Source organism: Capricornis sumatraensis, chromosome 6, assembly GCF_032405125.1.
Source record: "Capricornis sumatraensis isolate serow.1 chromosome 6, serow.2, whole genome shotgun sequence".
NCBI classification, from domain to species: Eukaryota; Metazoa; Chordata; class Mammalia; order Artiodactyla; family Bovidae; genus Capricornis; species Capricornis sumatraensis.
In genome coordinates, this window is record NC_091074.1 from 83,818,774 (window position 1) to 83,833,864 (window position 15,091).

Genomic DNA, 15,091 nt, shown 5'->3' on the forward strand with positions numbered 1-15,091 from the left:
AATACAAAAACAGATTATATAGAGTCAGAGACTATATTAATGGGGTAAGGATGTAGGCAAATAACTTGAATAAGAGCATATAATTCATTTTGTTGAGGAGAATGAAATTTAGTATAAAAAACTTTATATTCCTTAAGAGACCAGAATGAAGCTTTGGCGTTTTTAGTCCCATCTATATGAAAAACCTCAGCCTATGGTATAGGCTGTGAGCTGATAATGTGAGAAATAATAAATTCAGTATTTTTGAAGAAATTCCACAGCTTACCAGAAGGATAATGAAATGAAATTTCTCCAAAATATTCCAGAAAATCTACTTGGAAATCGGTAGAAGTTTGTAATGTGTTCTCAAATTGAGATTTATTGATAGGTATTAAAATTTTATGAGGATCAGAGCCAAATAGAGTTTTAGTCCTATTTCTTCCATTGATAATGATTAGAGAAATTAAATTAAGGTAGGGTGTAAGTGACTTTATTCCCCTAAAATAGATATAGATCCTTTCTACTGGGTATTCTTGATGGGCAAGAAGTCCTGTGGGAGAATGAAGAGAGGGGAGTAAAAATAATTTTAGAGGTAAATCTAGTTTAATGTGAGTAAGAAATTGTTTTTGTAATTTACTCTGCACTAAATACAGTTCCTCTCGTGTCTCTTGAGAAGGTGAATGAGGGCTATTTAAATCAGGATCTCCTTTTAAAGTATTAAATAGGTTATTCAGTTGATAATTAGCAATGTCTAAAGAAGGTCTGTACACATGGACATCACCAGATGGTCAACACTGAAATCAGATTGATTATATTCTTTGCAGCCAAAGATGGAGAAGCTCTATACAGTCAGCAAAAACAAGACTGGGAGATGACTGTGGCTCAGATCGTGAACACCTTATTGCCAAATTCAGACTTAAATTGAAGAAAGTAGGGAAAACCACTAGACCATTCAGGTATGACCTAAATCAAATCCCTTATGATTATACAGTGGAAGTGAGAAATAGATTTAAGGGACTAGATCTGATAGATAGAGTGCCTGATGAACTATGGACGGAGGTTCGTGACACTGTACAGGAGACAGGGATCAAGACCATCCCCATGGAAAAGAAATGCAAAAAAGCAAAATGGCTGTCTGGGGAGGCCTTACAAATAGCTGTGAAAAGAAGGGAAGCAAAAAGCAAAGGAGAAAAGGAAAGATATAAGCATCTGAATGCAGAGTTCCAAAGAACAGCAAGGAAAGATAAGAAAGCCTTCCTCAGCAATCAACGCAAAGAAATCGAGGAAAACAACAGAATGGGAAAGACTAGAGTTCTCTTCAAGAAAATTAGAGATACCAAGAGATATTTCATGCAAAGACGGGCTCGATAAAGAACAGAAATGGTCTGGACCTAGCAGAAGCAGACGATATTAAGAAGAGATGGCAAGAATACACAGAAGAACTGTACAAAAAAGATCTTCATGACCAAGATAATCACGATGGTGTGATCACTCACCTAGAGCCAGACATACTGGAATATGAACTCAAGTAGGCCTTAGAAAGCATCACTACAAACAAAGCTAGTGGAGGTGATGGAATTCCAGTTGAGCTGTTTCAAATCCTGAAAGATAATACGGTGAAAGTGCTGCACTCAATATGCCAGCAAATTTGGAAAACTCAACAGTGGTCACAGGACTGGAAAAGGTCAGTTTTCATTCCAATTCCAAAGAAAGGCAATGCCAAAGAATGCTCAAACTACCTCACAATTGCACTCATCTCACACACTAGTAAAGTAATGCTCAAAATTCTCCAAGCCAGGCTTCAGCAATACGTGAACCATGAACTTCCAGATGTTCAAGCTGGTTTTAGAAAAGACAAAGGAACCAGAGATCAAATTGCCAACATCCGGTGGATCATGGAAAAAGCAAGAGAGTTCCAGAAAAACATCTACTTCTGCTTTATTGACTATGCCAAAGCCTTTGACTCTGTGGATCACAATAAACAGTGGGGAATTCTGAAAGAGGTGGGAATACCAGATCACCTGACCTGCCTCTTGAGAAACCTATATGCAGGTCAGGAAGCAACAGTTAGAACTGGACATGGAACAACAGACTGGTTCCAAATAGGAAAAGGAGTATGTCAAGGCTGTATATTGTCACCTTGCTTATTTAACTTATATGCGGAGTACATCATAAGAAATGCTGGGCTGGAAGAAGCACAAGCTGGAATCAAGATTGCCAGGAGAAATATCAATAACCTCATATATGCAGATGACACCACCCTTATGGCAGAAAGTGAAGAGGAACTCAAAAGCCTCTTGATGAAAGTGAAAGAGGAGAGTGAAAAAGTTGGCTTAAAGCTCAACATTCAGAAAACGAAGATCATGGCATCTGGTCCCATCACTTCATGGCAAATAGATGGGGAAACAGGGGAAACAGTGTCAGACTTTTATTGGAAGGGGCTCCAAAATCACTGCAGATGGTGACTGCAGCCATGAAATTAAAAGACGCTTACTGCTTGGAAGGAAAGTTATGACCAACCTAGATAGCATATTGAAAAGCACAGACATAACTTTGCCAACAAAGGTCCATCTAGTCAAGGCTATGGTTTTTCCAGTGGTCATGTATTGATGTGAGAGTTGGACTGTGAAGAAAGCTGAGTGCCGAAGAATTGATGCTTTTGAACTGTGATGTTGGAGAAGACTCTTGAGAGTCCTTTGGACTGCAAGGAGATCCAACCAGTCCATTCTGAAGGAGATCAACCCTGGTATTTCTTTGGAAGGAATAATGCTAAAGCTGAAACTCCAGTACTTTGGCCACCTCATGCAAAGAGTTGACTCATTGGAAAAGTCTCTGATGCTGGGAGGGATTAGGGGCAGGAGGAGAAGGGGATGACAGAGGATGAGATGGCTGGATGGCATCACCGACTTGATGGATGTGAGTTTGAGAGAACTCTGGGAGTTGGTGATGGACAGGGAGGCCTGGTGTGCTGTGATTCGCGGGGTCACAAAGAGTTGGACACGACTGAGCAACTGAACTGAACTGAACTGAACTGAACTGAGGGGCCATAAGGCCAAAAGGCAATCCATATCAAAAAGAATTGTAGATAATCCCTTTCACCATATGGAAAAGCTAATGAAGGAAATCCTATGCAAGAATCCCATCTCTTTGACCTCAGTCCTGGGAGTGGCTTGCCACTCCTCTCACTCCTTTCAGGAACTGATAAGGAACAGAGGGTTCAAGAGAGATAGGAAACAGCACACAGGAATCCTACTGTTGAACATTCCCTGACAATCTGCCACACGACCTGGGTGGCCTACAGTTTAACTTAGTTCTGACACCATCTACCTGGAGAGGGTATCAGAGCTCACAGGTTAAGGGCTCAGTCTGACAAGACTGACCCCTCGACTTCAGATGTCAACCCCACATTCAGGTTGTCACCTGTGCTTCCAATTGATTGGCTATAAATTGGAGGGTCTCAGAACCCCACCCCCTGAATCTATTAACTTGTCACAGTGGCTCACAGAACTCAGGGAAGCACTTTTGTTTACCAGTTTATAAAGTGTTATTCGGGCTTTCCGGGTGGCTCAGTCGGGAAAGAATCTGCCTGCAATGCAGGAGGCCCAGGTTCAATCCTTGGGTTGGGAAGATCCCCTGGAGAACCCTAACCCTAACCAGTTGATAAAAGAATTTAATAAAGGACAGAGATGAACAGCCAGATGAAGGGAGGCACAGGGCAAGATCTGGGAGGGTCCCAAGCACAGGAGCCTCTGTCTCCCTGGAGTTGTGGCATGTTACCCTTTCAGTGTGGATTTCACCAGCCTAGACTTTCTCATGTAGGTGCGATCAATTATTAACTCCACTTTCAGCCCTTCCTCTCTCCCTCCCCTTCCAGACATGGGGGAGGGGGAGGTAGCTGAAAATCCCAAGCTTCTAATCCTGGCTTTGTCTTTCTGGTGACGAGCCCCCACCCAGGAACTCACCCAGAGTCACCTCATTAGAACAAAAGATGCTCTGAGCACTCTTCAGTTCAGTCCAGTTCAGTCACTCAGTCATGTCTGACTCTTTGCGACCCCATGGACTGCAGCATGCCAGGCCTCCCTGTACATTACCAACTCCGAGAGTTTACTCAAACTCATGTTCATTGAGTCGGTGATGCCATCCAACCATCTCATCCTCTGTCATCCCCTTCTCCTCCTTCCCTCAGTCTTTCCCAGCATCAAGGTCTTTTCCAGCAAGTCAGTTCTTCGCATGAGGTGGCCAAAGTACCGGAGTTTCAGCTTTAGCATCATTCCTTCCAAAGAACACCCAGGGCTAATATCCTTTAGAATGGACTGGTTGGATCTCCTTGCAGTCCAAGGGACTCTCAAGAGTCTTCTCCAACATCACAGTTCAAAAGCATCAATTCTTCGGCGCTCAGCTTTCTTCACAGTCCAACTCTCACATCCATACATGACCACTGGAAAAACCATAGCCTTGACTAGATGGACCTTTGTTGGCAAACTAATGTCTCTGCTTTTTAATATGCTGTCTAGGTTGGTCATAACTTTCCTTCCAAGCAGTAAGCGTCTTTTTATTTCATGGCTGCAATCACCATCTGCAATGATTTTGGAGCCTAAGGAAATAAAGTCTGCCACTATTTCCATTGTTTCCCCATCTATTTGCCATGAAGTGATGGGACCAGATGCCATGATCTTTGTTTTCTGAATGTTGAGCTTTAAGACAACTTTTTCACTCTCCTCTCTCACGTTCATCAAGAGGCTTTTTAGTTCTTCTTCACTTCCTGCCATAAGGGTGGTGTCATCTGCATATCTGAGGTTATTGATATTTCTCCTGGCAAACTTGATTCCAGCTTGTGCTTCTTCCAGCCCAGCATTTCTTATGATATACTCTGCATATAAGTTAAATAAGCAAGGTGACAATATACAGTCTTGACATACTTCTTTTCCTATTTGGAACCAGTCCGTTGTTCCATGTCCAGTTCTAACTGTTGCCTCCTAACCTGCATACAGATCTCTCAAGAGGCAGGTCAGGTCGACTGGTATTTCTGTCTCTTTCAGAATTTTCCAGTTTATTGTGATCCACAGAGTCAAAGGCTTTGGCATAGTCAATAAAGCAGAAATAGATGTTTTTCTGGAACTCTCTTGCTTTTTCAATGAGCACTCTTACTACTTAAGAATTTACAAGGGCTTCAGGAGCTCTGTGCCAGGCACCAGGGGCAGAGACCAAGATACATTAATACATTTTTCTATCTCTTACACAGTCATTGTAGATCTTCAATAATAGTGGTGCTTCCTTCACACAAAGCATGTGGTGAAAACAAAGCCAGACCACAGTGGTGCTGTGAGGGGTCTTTTGCGGGGAGTTAAGAGTGGCTCAGTAGTAAAGAGCTCGCCTGCCAATGCAGGAGACTCAGGTTCCATTCCTAGGTCTAGAGTATCCCCTGGAGAAGGAAATGGCAACCCACTGCAGTTTTCTTGCCTGGAGAATCCCATGGACTCAGAGGAGGCTGGTGGGCTACAGTCCATAGGATTGCAGAGTCGGAGACAACTGAAGCAACTTAGCATAGCACACACAGCACAATGACTTCACAACGTTAGAGCATCTCTCCCAAGCTTGATTGGTCTTTCCGCAAGCCCAGAAGACTTGTGCAGCAGAGAAGGAAGTGCCAAACCTGGAATTAGAGTGGCCACTTGCTGGTCCCACTTACGAGATTTATCCCCTCATCACATCTGAGCCACACACACTGGCCTTGTTGCAATAGGGAAAGTAAGCTATGTCCCACTTGTCCTCCTAAGAGGCATGGGGAAGGTGTAAGGAAAAATGCTAATCAATCCTTTTTAAAGAGGGAAGTGCCTTTTATCTGTCAGAAAGGCTATGGGAATCAGTCATGAGTGGGCTTTAAAGCTGAACAAAAACATGGGAGAACCATGTGTTTGTAGGAAACCCCCACCTTCCCCATCCATGGAATCAGGGAAACATCCCCTAGTGTGTGACCTGGGAAGCTGGGGACACATTAGAAAAAGGACTCCAGGGTACACTGGCCCTGGGGGCTGTCTTGACTCCCTCATCACTGTCAGAGGTACCCAGTTACCCATCCCTGCTACCATACCCTGGGTCCTTTCTGAACACTGCATAGGTGGAGACCCACCAGTCTCACCCTCTACAGATTCCCAGGCAGACTCTTCCATTTTTAAAAGGAGGTCAGTTTCACAGTCTACTTCCTCCATTATTCGCATGTGGATTTTCACAGGTCTGGTGGTCAGACCATGCTCTTCTTTTATTTTTCATGCATTTAAAAAATCTTTTCCATGAGCTTCCCTGGTGGTGCAGCGGTAAAGAATCCTCTTGCAATCCAGGTGATGTAGGTTCAATTCCTGGTCTGGGAAGATCCCCTGGAGAAGGAAATGGCAACCCACTCCAGTAGCCTTGCCTGGGAAATCCCATGGACAGAGGAGCCTAGTGGGTTATAGTCCATGGGATCGCAAAAGAGTCAGACACGACTTAGCAACTACACAACAGCATTGAATATAGTTCCCTGTGCTATATAGTAGGGCCTTGTTGTTTAATCTGTCTTATATATAATGCATCTCAGTTCAGTTCAGTTCAGTCGCTCAGTCATGTCCAACTCTTTGCGACACCATGAATCGCAGCATGCCAAGCCTCCCTGTCCATCACCAACTCCCAGAGTTCACTCAGACTCGCATTCTTTGAGTCAGTGATGCCATCCAGCCATCTCATCCTCAATCGTCCCCTTCTTCTCCTGCCCCCAATCCCTCCCAGCATCAATTTGCATCTACTAATCCCAGACTCCCAATCTATCCCTCTCTTCCCCTCACCCCCCACCATCGGCAACCACAAGTCTCTTCTCTTAGTCTGAGTCTGTTTCTCTTTCACAGTTAGGTTCATTTGTGCGTATTTTAGAGTCTACCTATAAGTGACAGTATGGTATTTTTCTCTTTCTGAGTTGCTTCTCTCAATATGATCACCCCTAGTTGCATGGGCCGTACTCTTTTGTCTGCTACCCATTGGCCAGAATTCAGTTACCAGACTCCACTGACCCAAGGGGAAATGGAGGGAGTGAAGCCTGGCTATGACCCGAGGGGAGAGGGGGCCGGTAGGTCAGTCACGTCATCCGCTCAGGAGGCCATGGCACAACTTGGGGCTCTCTTGCAATACTTTGTGAACTCAGAGGTCTTGTGGACCGAAGTAGAGCCATCTCCCTTACTGTGTGTCTCTTACTTTCAGCTTCTCCAAACCGCAGTCCCCCAGCCCATCTCATGTGATCCAAGCACCGTGACCCATGGATACGTGCCCATAAAGGTGAGTCCATGCACTCTCGCTGTCAGCCGAGTCCTCTCCAACCAGCCCATGTAAGACGACTCATGAGACATTTGTGAACTCTCCCGGGGAGCTGCACACCCACTATTTACAGGGAAAAGGCCTTTCCCACAAGCATCCAGCTTCCCTGGTGGCTCAGTGGTAAAGAATCCACCTGCCAATACAGGAGATATGGATTCGATCCCTGGATCAGGAAGATCCCCTGGAGAAGGAAATGGCAACACACTTCAGTATTCTTGCCTGGGAAATCCCAAGGACAGACGAGCCTGGTGGGCTATATAGTCCATGGGGTCAAAAAAGACTGGACATGACTTAGCAACTAAACAACAACACAGCAAAAGTATCATTCCTCAAAACTTGACAACAGACGTGGGCCAGTGTGATCCGACTCCCACCAAATAACAGGCCACATGGGGGCCTTGCTCGGCCTGCACAGCCTGTGTGTCTGGCACTTAATTTCATTATTTCATCTGGTGGGTGTGATTGGGGCCTTCCTTTGTGTCAGGCATGAGCCAGATATGAAGGGTGCAGGGAGGCACCAGACCTGTCCTGGGGAAACTGCAGGGAAAAGAAAAAGAGGGAGACGGCCAGTTTTAAGCCCAGGGATCAGGGCTACGGCAAGACCAAGGCCATGTGCAGAGGGGCCCTGACTTCCGACCCAGTCGGCATACAGGACAGGGCTTTGGGACATCTACTTAGGTCCATTTTGGGATCTTTCTTCATTTGGCACTGTTACCATTTAACTAAGAAATCAAGTATAGCTATGGGTTAGCTGACACACAAACAAAAAAACCCAACAGTTGCTTTGGAGCCAGAAAGAACCAGTTAGAAACCTGCTTTGGCACTTACTAATTCTGCACATATGTGTACATTTCTTAATGTCCTGAACCTCAGTATACACAGCTATGTGATGTGATGGTGCTAATACCTGGTCTTGGTGTTCTTGTAAGGATTAACTGAACTATCCTGTGTTGATCATGGGGTGTAGTGCCTCATGCTCCACAAAGAAGAGAGCTGAGGACAAAGAGAACAGGTGTCCTGAGTGTGGGTCTGGGACCTGGGTGGGTGGTCGGGGGGTGGGGGTGGTGCCTGATGCCCTGCACAGGGATATTCAGGGAGCATTTGCTATTTGCTCAGCACCTCAAGAAATAACCTAGATGAATGAAGGTCTTCCATGACCTCGGGGCTTGTATGGTCTGCAGTCTACCAGGAAAATATTTCCCATGGTGACATCATAAGATGTGGCCTTACTGGCAGTGACTCAGGTACTCAGAATGGGCGCTATGGGGATGGAGAAAGTGACTATAATGTAATTGCTGGGGATGAGGCTCAGTGCCGAAGCAGGCATCAGAGAATGAGTGGGATTTGAACAGTGAGAAAGGGCATTTCTGGTGAGCATCAATGAGTGCGGTCCTGGGTACTCCTGGAGTGGTGAAGGTTTCATAAGCTCCCTCCAGACCTCATCTCTAATACTGAAGCAGCATGAGGGCCTCCTTGCCTGGGGCGTGTCCAACCCAGTGGACAGCATTTGTTCTCATAATCCTCCTGATGTTTGCATATCCAGCCAGTTTCAATAGATTCCTATTTGACCTTGAAGGAGTATGATTCAGAGCTGCCTAACCACCTCCTCTGGCCTCATCCCAAACTTAAGGACTGGAGTAGTGGCCTCTGGGGATCCCAGGCTCTGAGGGTACTGTTGCCTTGATGCCAATGAAACTCAAAGTGGGCTAATAATAGATCCCTGATTTCTGGCTTAATGACAGTTGTGTTAACAAATCATTCAAAGAATGGGAAAGTGCATGTGTTTGCTGAGCTACTCAGCTAGAAGAACAAACCTTTTAGTTAAGATCCATTAAGAACAGAGGGTGGTTAGGATCATTTGACTGGACAACAGCACTGTAATATTTTTCAATATAAAGGAGTATAGAATTTTAAGTTCAATTCCTGGAAAAGGAAATGGCAACCCACTCCAGTATTCTTGCCCGGGAAAATCGCATAGACAGAGGAGCCTGGTGCACTATAGTCAATGGGGTCGCCAAAGAGTCAGACATGACTTAGCGACTAAATAACAACAATTTTACATATAAAATTCAAGCATATTAACTGTTGCCTAAACAAAAAAGTTCAATTCCCTTTCTTTGCCAAGTACTGAAGGAAAGACTATGGAACATATTCTGATTTTTTTAAAAAAAGGACTATTGTCCATGAAATAGTTTGTGAAACATGAGCAAAATAGCTCATTGGGAATTATGAGTGAAACTTCCAGTTTGGAATGCCCACCTTGGAGTTGTATGAGATGCAGTGAAATAGAGTCATTCCAAGTAGATTTCCATAAGATGGAGCTTATTTTTTTTCATTTGTTTCCATTAGAAATTTAAAGATATGTATTTTGAGGGGAAAATAAGGTGCTTTGACTATATACTGCTTTAGCTCTTTTGCTTAGACCCTGCTGTAATGGTCAGGGTAGGCTCGGTGCTGTAATAAATAACCCCACACTTTCAGTGGCTTGACTCCCAAGTTTGTTTCCGTCTGGCAGCGCAATCCAGTGTGGTTTGGGAATAGGCTGTCTCCTCACAGTCATTCAAGCACCCAGGCTTCTTCTGTTTGCAGGTTCTTCCTTCCTCATGGTCCAGTCCATTTGGGTACAGATAGGAAAAGCAAGGGGGAACCAGGTGAGAGAGAGGTTCATGGCCCAGATGGAACACAGGGCTCTTGAACTCAGACAGCACTGGCTAGTCACATGGCCACACCCACTGCAAGGAGGTTGGGAAAATGTCAGCAGAAGCCAAGGAGTAGAGAAGAAGGTGGATTTTCAGCCCAAGCAGTCTTAGGCACACCTGTGTAGTCCACAAAAGACCAGAAGTATAGCAAAGCTCAGGCAAAAATTTAATATTCAAGAGACAAACAGCTTTTAACGGAACAATCACGGTGTTCTGCACCTTCATGAGAATATTATGCCCTGCACAAGATCAGCCCCCAGTTTACTTTATTTTTAATTAATTGATTGATTTTATTTTTGTTTATGCTGGGTCTTTGTTGCTGTTCGAGGGCTTTCTTTAGTTGCAGCAAGCAGGGGGCTACTCTGTAGTTGTAGTGCTCAAGCTTCTTGTTGCCATGGCTTCTCTTGTTGCAGAGCATGGGCTCTAGGGTGCACAGGCTCCAGTAGTTGCAGCTCTTGGGCTCCAGAGTGTAGGCTCATTAGTTATGGTGCATGGGTTTAGTTGCCCCGTGGCATATGGTACCAGAAACCCTGACAGGATATGAGGGCCTTTTAGGGAGGAAGGCAAAGTCAGTTTGTTTTCCGATGTTCACTTCACTTCAGTTCAGTTCAGTCACTCAGTCATGTCCAACTCTTTGTGACCCCATGAACCACCACAGGCCAGGCCTCCCTGTCCATCACCAACTCCTGGAGCCTACCCAAACTCATATCCATTGAGTCAGTGATGCCATCCAACCATCTCATCCTCTGTTGTCCCCTTCTCCTCCTGCCCTCAATCTTTCCCAGCATCAAGGTCTTTTCAAATGAGTCAGCTCTTCGCGTCAGGTGGCCAAAGTATTGGAATTTCAGCTTCAACATCAGTCCTTCCAATGAACACCCAGGACTGACCTCCTTTAGGATGGACTGGTTGGATCCCCTTGCAGTCCAAGGGACTCTCAAGAGTCTTCTCCAACATCACAGTTCAAAAGCATCAGTTCTTTGGCCCTCAGCTTTCTTTATAGTCCAACTTTATAGTCCAATTCTCACATCCATACATGACTACTAGAAAAACCATAGAGGGACCTTTGTTGGCAAAGTAATATCTCTGCTTTTGAATATGCTGTCTAGGTTGGTCATAACTTTTCTTCCAAGGAGTAAGTGTCTTTTTATTTCATGGCTGCAATCACCATCTGCAGTGATTTTGGAGCCTAGAAAAATAAAGTCAGCCACTGTTTCCACTGTTTCCCCATCTGTTTACCATGAAGTGATGGGACCAGATGCCATGATCTTCATTTTCTGAATGTTGAGCTTTAAGCCAACTTTTTCACTCTCCTCTTTCACTTTCATCAAGAGGATCTTTAGTTCTTCCTCACTTTCTGCCATAAGGGTGGTATCATCTGCATATCTGAGGTTATTGATATTTCTCCCCACAGTCTTGATTCCAGCTTGTGCTTCTTCCAGCCCAGCGTTTCTCATGATGTACTCTGCATATAAGTTAAATAAGCGGGATGACAATATACAGCCTTGACATACTTCTTTTCCGATTTGGAACCAGTCTGTTGTTCCATGTCCAGTTCTAGCTGCCTGCATACAGATCTCTCAAGAGGCAGGTCAGGTGGTCTGGTATTCCCGTCTCTTCAGAATTTTCCACAGTTTATTGTGATCCATACAGTCAAAGGCTTTGGCATAGTCAATAAAGCAGAAATAGATGTTTTTCTGGAACTCTCTTGCTTTTTCGATGATCCGGCGGATGTTGGTAATTTGATCTCTGGTTCCTCTGCCTTTCTAAAACCAGCTTGAACATCTGCAAGTTCACAGTTCACGTAATCCTGAAGCCTGGGTTGGAGAGGTTTGAACATCACTTAACTCTAGCGTGTGGATGAGTGCAGTTGTGCAGTAGTTTGAGCATTCTTCGGCATTTTCTTTCTTAGTGACTGACATTATGATCTTCTTTTCATGCCTTTCTTGTTCCAGTGAAACTGCCTATTTCTGTTGCACAGTTTTGCCATTTGTTTCTTCTCAGACATTTTCTTCTAACATTGGGGTTTTTTGCTGAGAAAGCCAGGCCAGGCACAAGTGATCTGGGAGCATACTGAAAAGGCCGTGTGGTCTGGGGAAGAAGTGTTGGTTCCCTCTGGCCTGCAGGCTGTGATCACTCCCTGTTCCCCCCTCTCTTCTACAGCCTGGGGTGCGTCTGCATTTTGTGGAGCTGGGCTCCGGCCCTGTCGTGTGCCTCTGCCATGGATTTCCTGAGAGTTGGTTCTCTTGGAGGTACCAGGTAAGGGAAACTGGGAGAAGGTACACCCCGGTCAGGTGAGGGGAGAGAAGCATCTAGATGGTGTGGCCCAGCCTTGGATGTCATCAAGAAGCTGAAACCTTGCTGTGGAGCATCGTCTCCCGAGGATGACCATGATATCTCTGAAATATTGGGGTTGGAGTTGGCTTCAGAGCTCAGAGCTGTGCTAGTCCGTATATTCCCTTTGCAGATTACGTAAAGGTCAACTTCTTCAAGATGCTTTATGCCACCTGCTGGGAAGTGTGTAATGATTAGAAAAATCTGCAAGGTCTTTGCTAGGAAAGCTGCTCTCTTTGGTGTCGCATTAGGTGCAGTGTACAAACCCTACCACCATCCATGGCAGCCCCATCCCAGTGAGATTCCAACCCCATGGCAAGGATTCCAGGGTCATGTGGCACTTAGAACCAAGCCATTTATAAGAAGCAAAGAGGGAGTGTCCAAAAAATACTGATGAGACCACACTGGAAGGGTTCTGAAATGTTTGTGCTCTAGATCCCTGCTCTGGCCCAGGCTGGTTTCCGGGTCCTAGCCGTGGACATGAAAGGCTATGGAGAGTCATCTGCTCCTCCTGGTGAGTTAGCTGTTTTACAGCTTTTCCTGTGTGGGTCATGCCCTGGTCCCATGTCAGAGCAGGCAGCCCTTCCAAGAGGTCTAACATCCCCTCTCCCCTCCCAGTTCCTGCAGTGTCCATGTCTGTGCACTTTGGGCCCCAGACAACCCTGGTCCTCATACTCTGAATGAATATAAGAAATCCAGTGGTCTGTGCCCCCAAGGGAGTCTCCTGTGAGTCAGTGAGGATATAGAGTGTAACTGGTACCATCTAGCTTCTTTTTTCATCTTACAGAACTGAATCTATGGACCATTAACCAGTGACTCCCCATTCTCCCTGCCCTCAGTTCCCACCAAGCTCCCTTCTGCTCTCTGATTCTATAAACTCAACCAGGTACCTCATCTAAGTGGATCATACAGTATCTATCCTTTTGTAATTGACTTATTTCACTTCACATAATGTCATCAGGGTTCATCCATGTTATACTTCGTATCACAATTTCCTTCCTTTTTAAGGGTGAATAATATTCCATTGTGGGAGGCTTAGTAGATCAGTGATAAAAGAATATGCCTGCCAATGCAGGACCCTCAGGAGATGCAGGTTTGACTCTTGGGTCAGGGAAATCTCCTAGATGAGAGCATGGCAGCCCACTCTAGTATTCTTTCCAGAATAATCCCATGGACAGAGGAGCCTGGCAGGCTACAGTTTATAGGGTTGCAAAGAGTCAGACACCACTGAGGGACTGAATACACACACACACACACACACAATATTTTGTTGTATGAATAGACCACAGTTTGTTTATACATGCATCCATTGATAGACACTGGGATGGTGTCACCTTTTGGCTATTGTGAATAATGCTGCAATTAACACAGGTGTACAAATATCTCTTTGCATCCCTCCTGTCAGTTCTTTGGCGTATATACCCAGAAGTGGAATTGCTGAAGTGGAAATACAGTAATTTGTAGGCCAGATTCTTACTTAACCCAACATCTATGGGTCCTAGTGGGAGCCCATCCGAGGATGTAAGGGCCTGTAAACCCTTGAGACTACGTGTGGGTTTATGAGCATTTTCCCTGGGAAGGAAGGAATCCATTATATTTTTAAGATTTTTTTTTTTAAGTCTTTGTTGAATTTGTTACAACAGAGCTTCTGTTTTATGTTTTTGGATTTTTGGCCACAAGGCATGTGGGATCTTGGCTCCCTGACCAGATATTGACCTGCATCCCCTGCACTGAAAGGCAAAGTCTTAACCACTGGATTGCCCAAGAGTGCATTGTCTTTATCAGTGTCAGAGGGATCCTCAGCCCCCAACTTTTAAGAATGTCATGTGGAGGAGGGAATGGGATGCAGTCAGGTGTGCAGCAGAGTCGCTGGTCCCTCTGTCATCAAGGATGCTCGTAGCAGCTTAGTGAGCCCAGGCAGTGGCTCACCACCCCTTTCCTGAGCTGCTGCAGCCACATTCATATCAGCCCTGCTATATTGAGTTGGAAACCCGCTGACATGGGCTGGGGCTCTCAGGCACTCAGGGGCCACCTCCAGGCCACTCAGCCTATCATGGCAAGAGTGTGCCTCTGTGATTGTTTCCTAAATGTCATCATGTCCCATGTCAACTCAGCTTACTACCTCTTGAATGATGCAGAAGCATTTTAGATAAAAGGAAGGACTCAGTCCAGATATTCAGGAAAGATGTCTAAGAGTATTTTCTTTAATTATTTAAGTGTGTATTTTCATTCATCTCTATTGTAATCTTCCCTGAATCCCTTGTACAGACTATATCAATCTAATCATGTAATAAGATACATTTTTTTTTTTTTTTGGAAAGGGGCCTTTTTAGTTTGTTGGTAACTGGGAGGGATTGGGGGCAGGAGGAGAAGGGGACGACAGAGGATGAGATGGCTGGATGGCATCACCAACTCGATGGACGTGAGTTTGGGTAAACTCCGGGAGTTGGTGATGGACAGGGAGGCCTGGTGTGCTGCAATGGGGTTGCAAAGAGTCGGACACGACTGAGCGACTGAACTGAACTGAATTTTTAATCACACAAATTAAATTAAATTAAATGTTTCTTTTATTTATAATTGCAGAAATAGAAGAATATTCCTTGGAAGTGTTAAGCAAGGTAAGAAGGGTCTTTGGGTAACATCTGTAACTTCTTTTCCATCCTGTGTTTTCATTGATAAAAGACAGAAGTGTGATTTAAGTCCTAAGAATGCAGCATTTCACAGCATTTGGGTATAAGTTC

At 44.9% G+C, this 15,091-nt stretch overlaps 1 protein-coding gene across 1 annotated transcript in view; it reads left to right on the plus strand.

The window, feature by feature from the left end:
* The window catches only part of EPHX2 (epoxide hydrolase 2), a 74,857-nt gene that overhangs the window by 26,027 nt on the left and 33,739 nt on the right, over window positions 1-15,091 (plus strand). Inside the window, exons 6-9 of the mRNA XM_068973820.1 lie at window positions 7,207-7,281; window positions 12,180-12,275; window positions 12,786-12,864; window positions 14,934-14,968. Of these exons, the coding sequence (XP_068829921.1) occupies window positions 7,207-7,281; window positions 12,180-12,275; window positions 12,786-12,864; window positions 14,934-14,968 (285 nt within the window). The remainder of the gene's footprint in view (window positions 1-7,206; window positions 7,282-12,179; window positions 12,276-12,785; window positions 12,865-14,933; window positions 14,969-15,091) is intronic.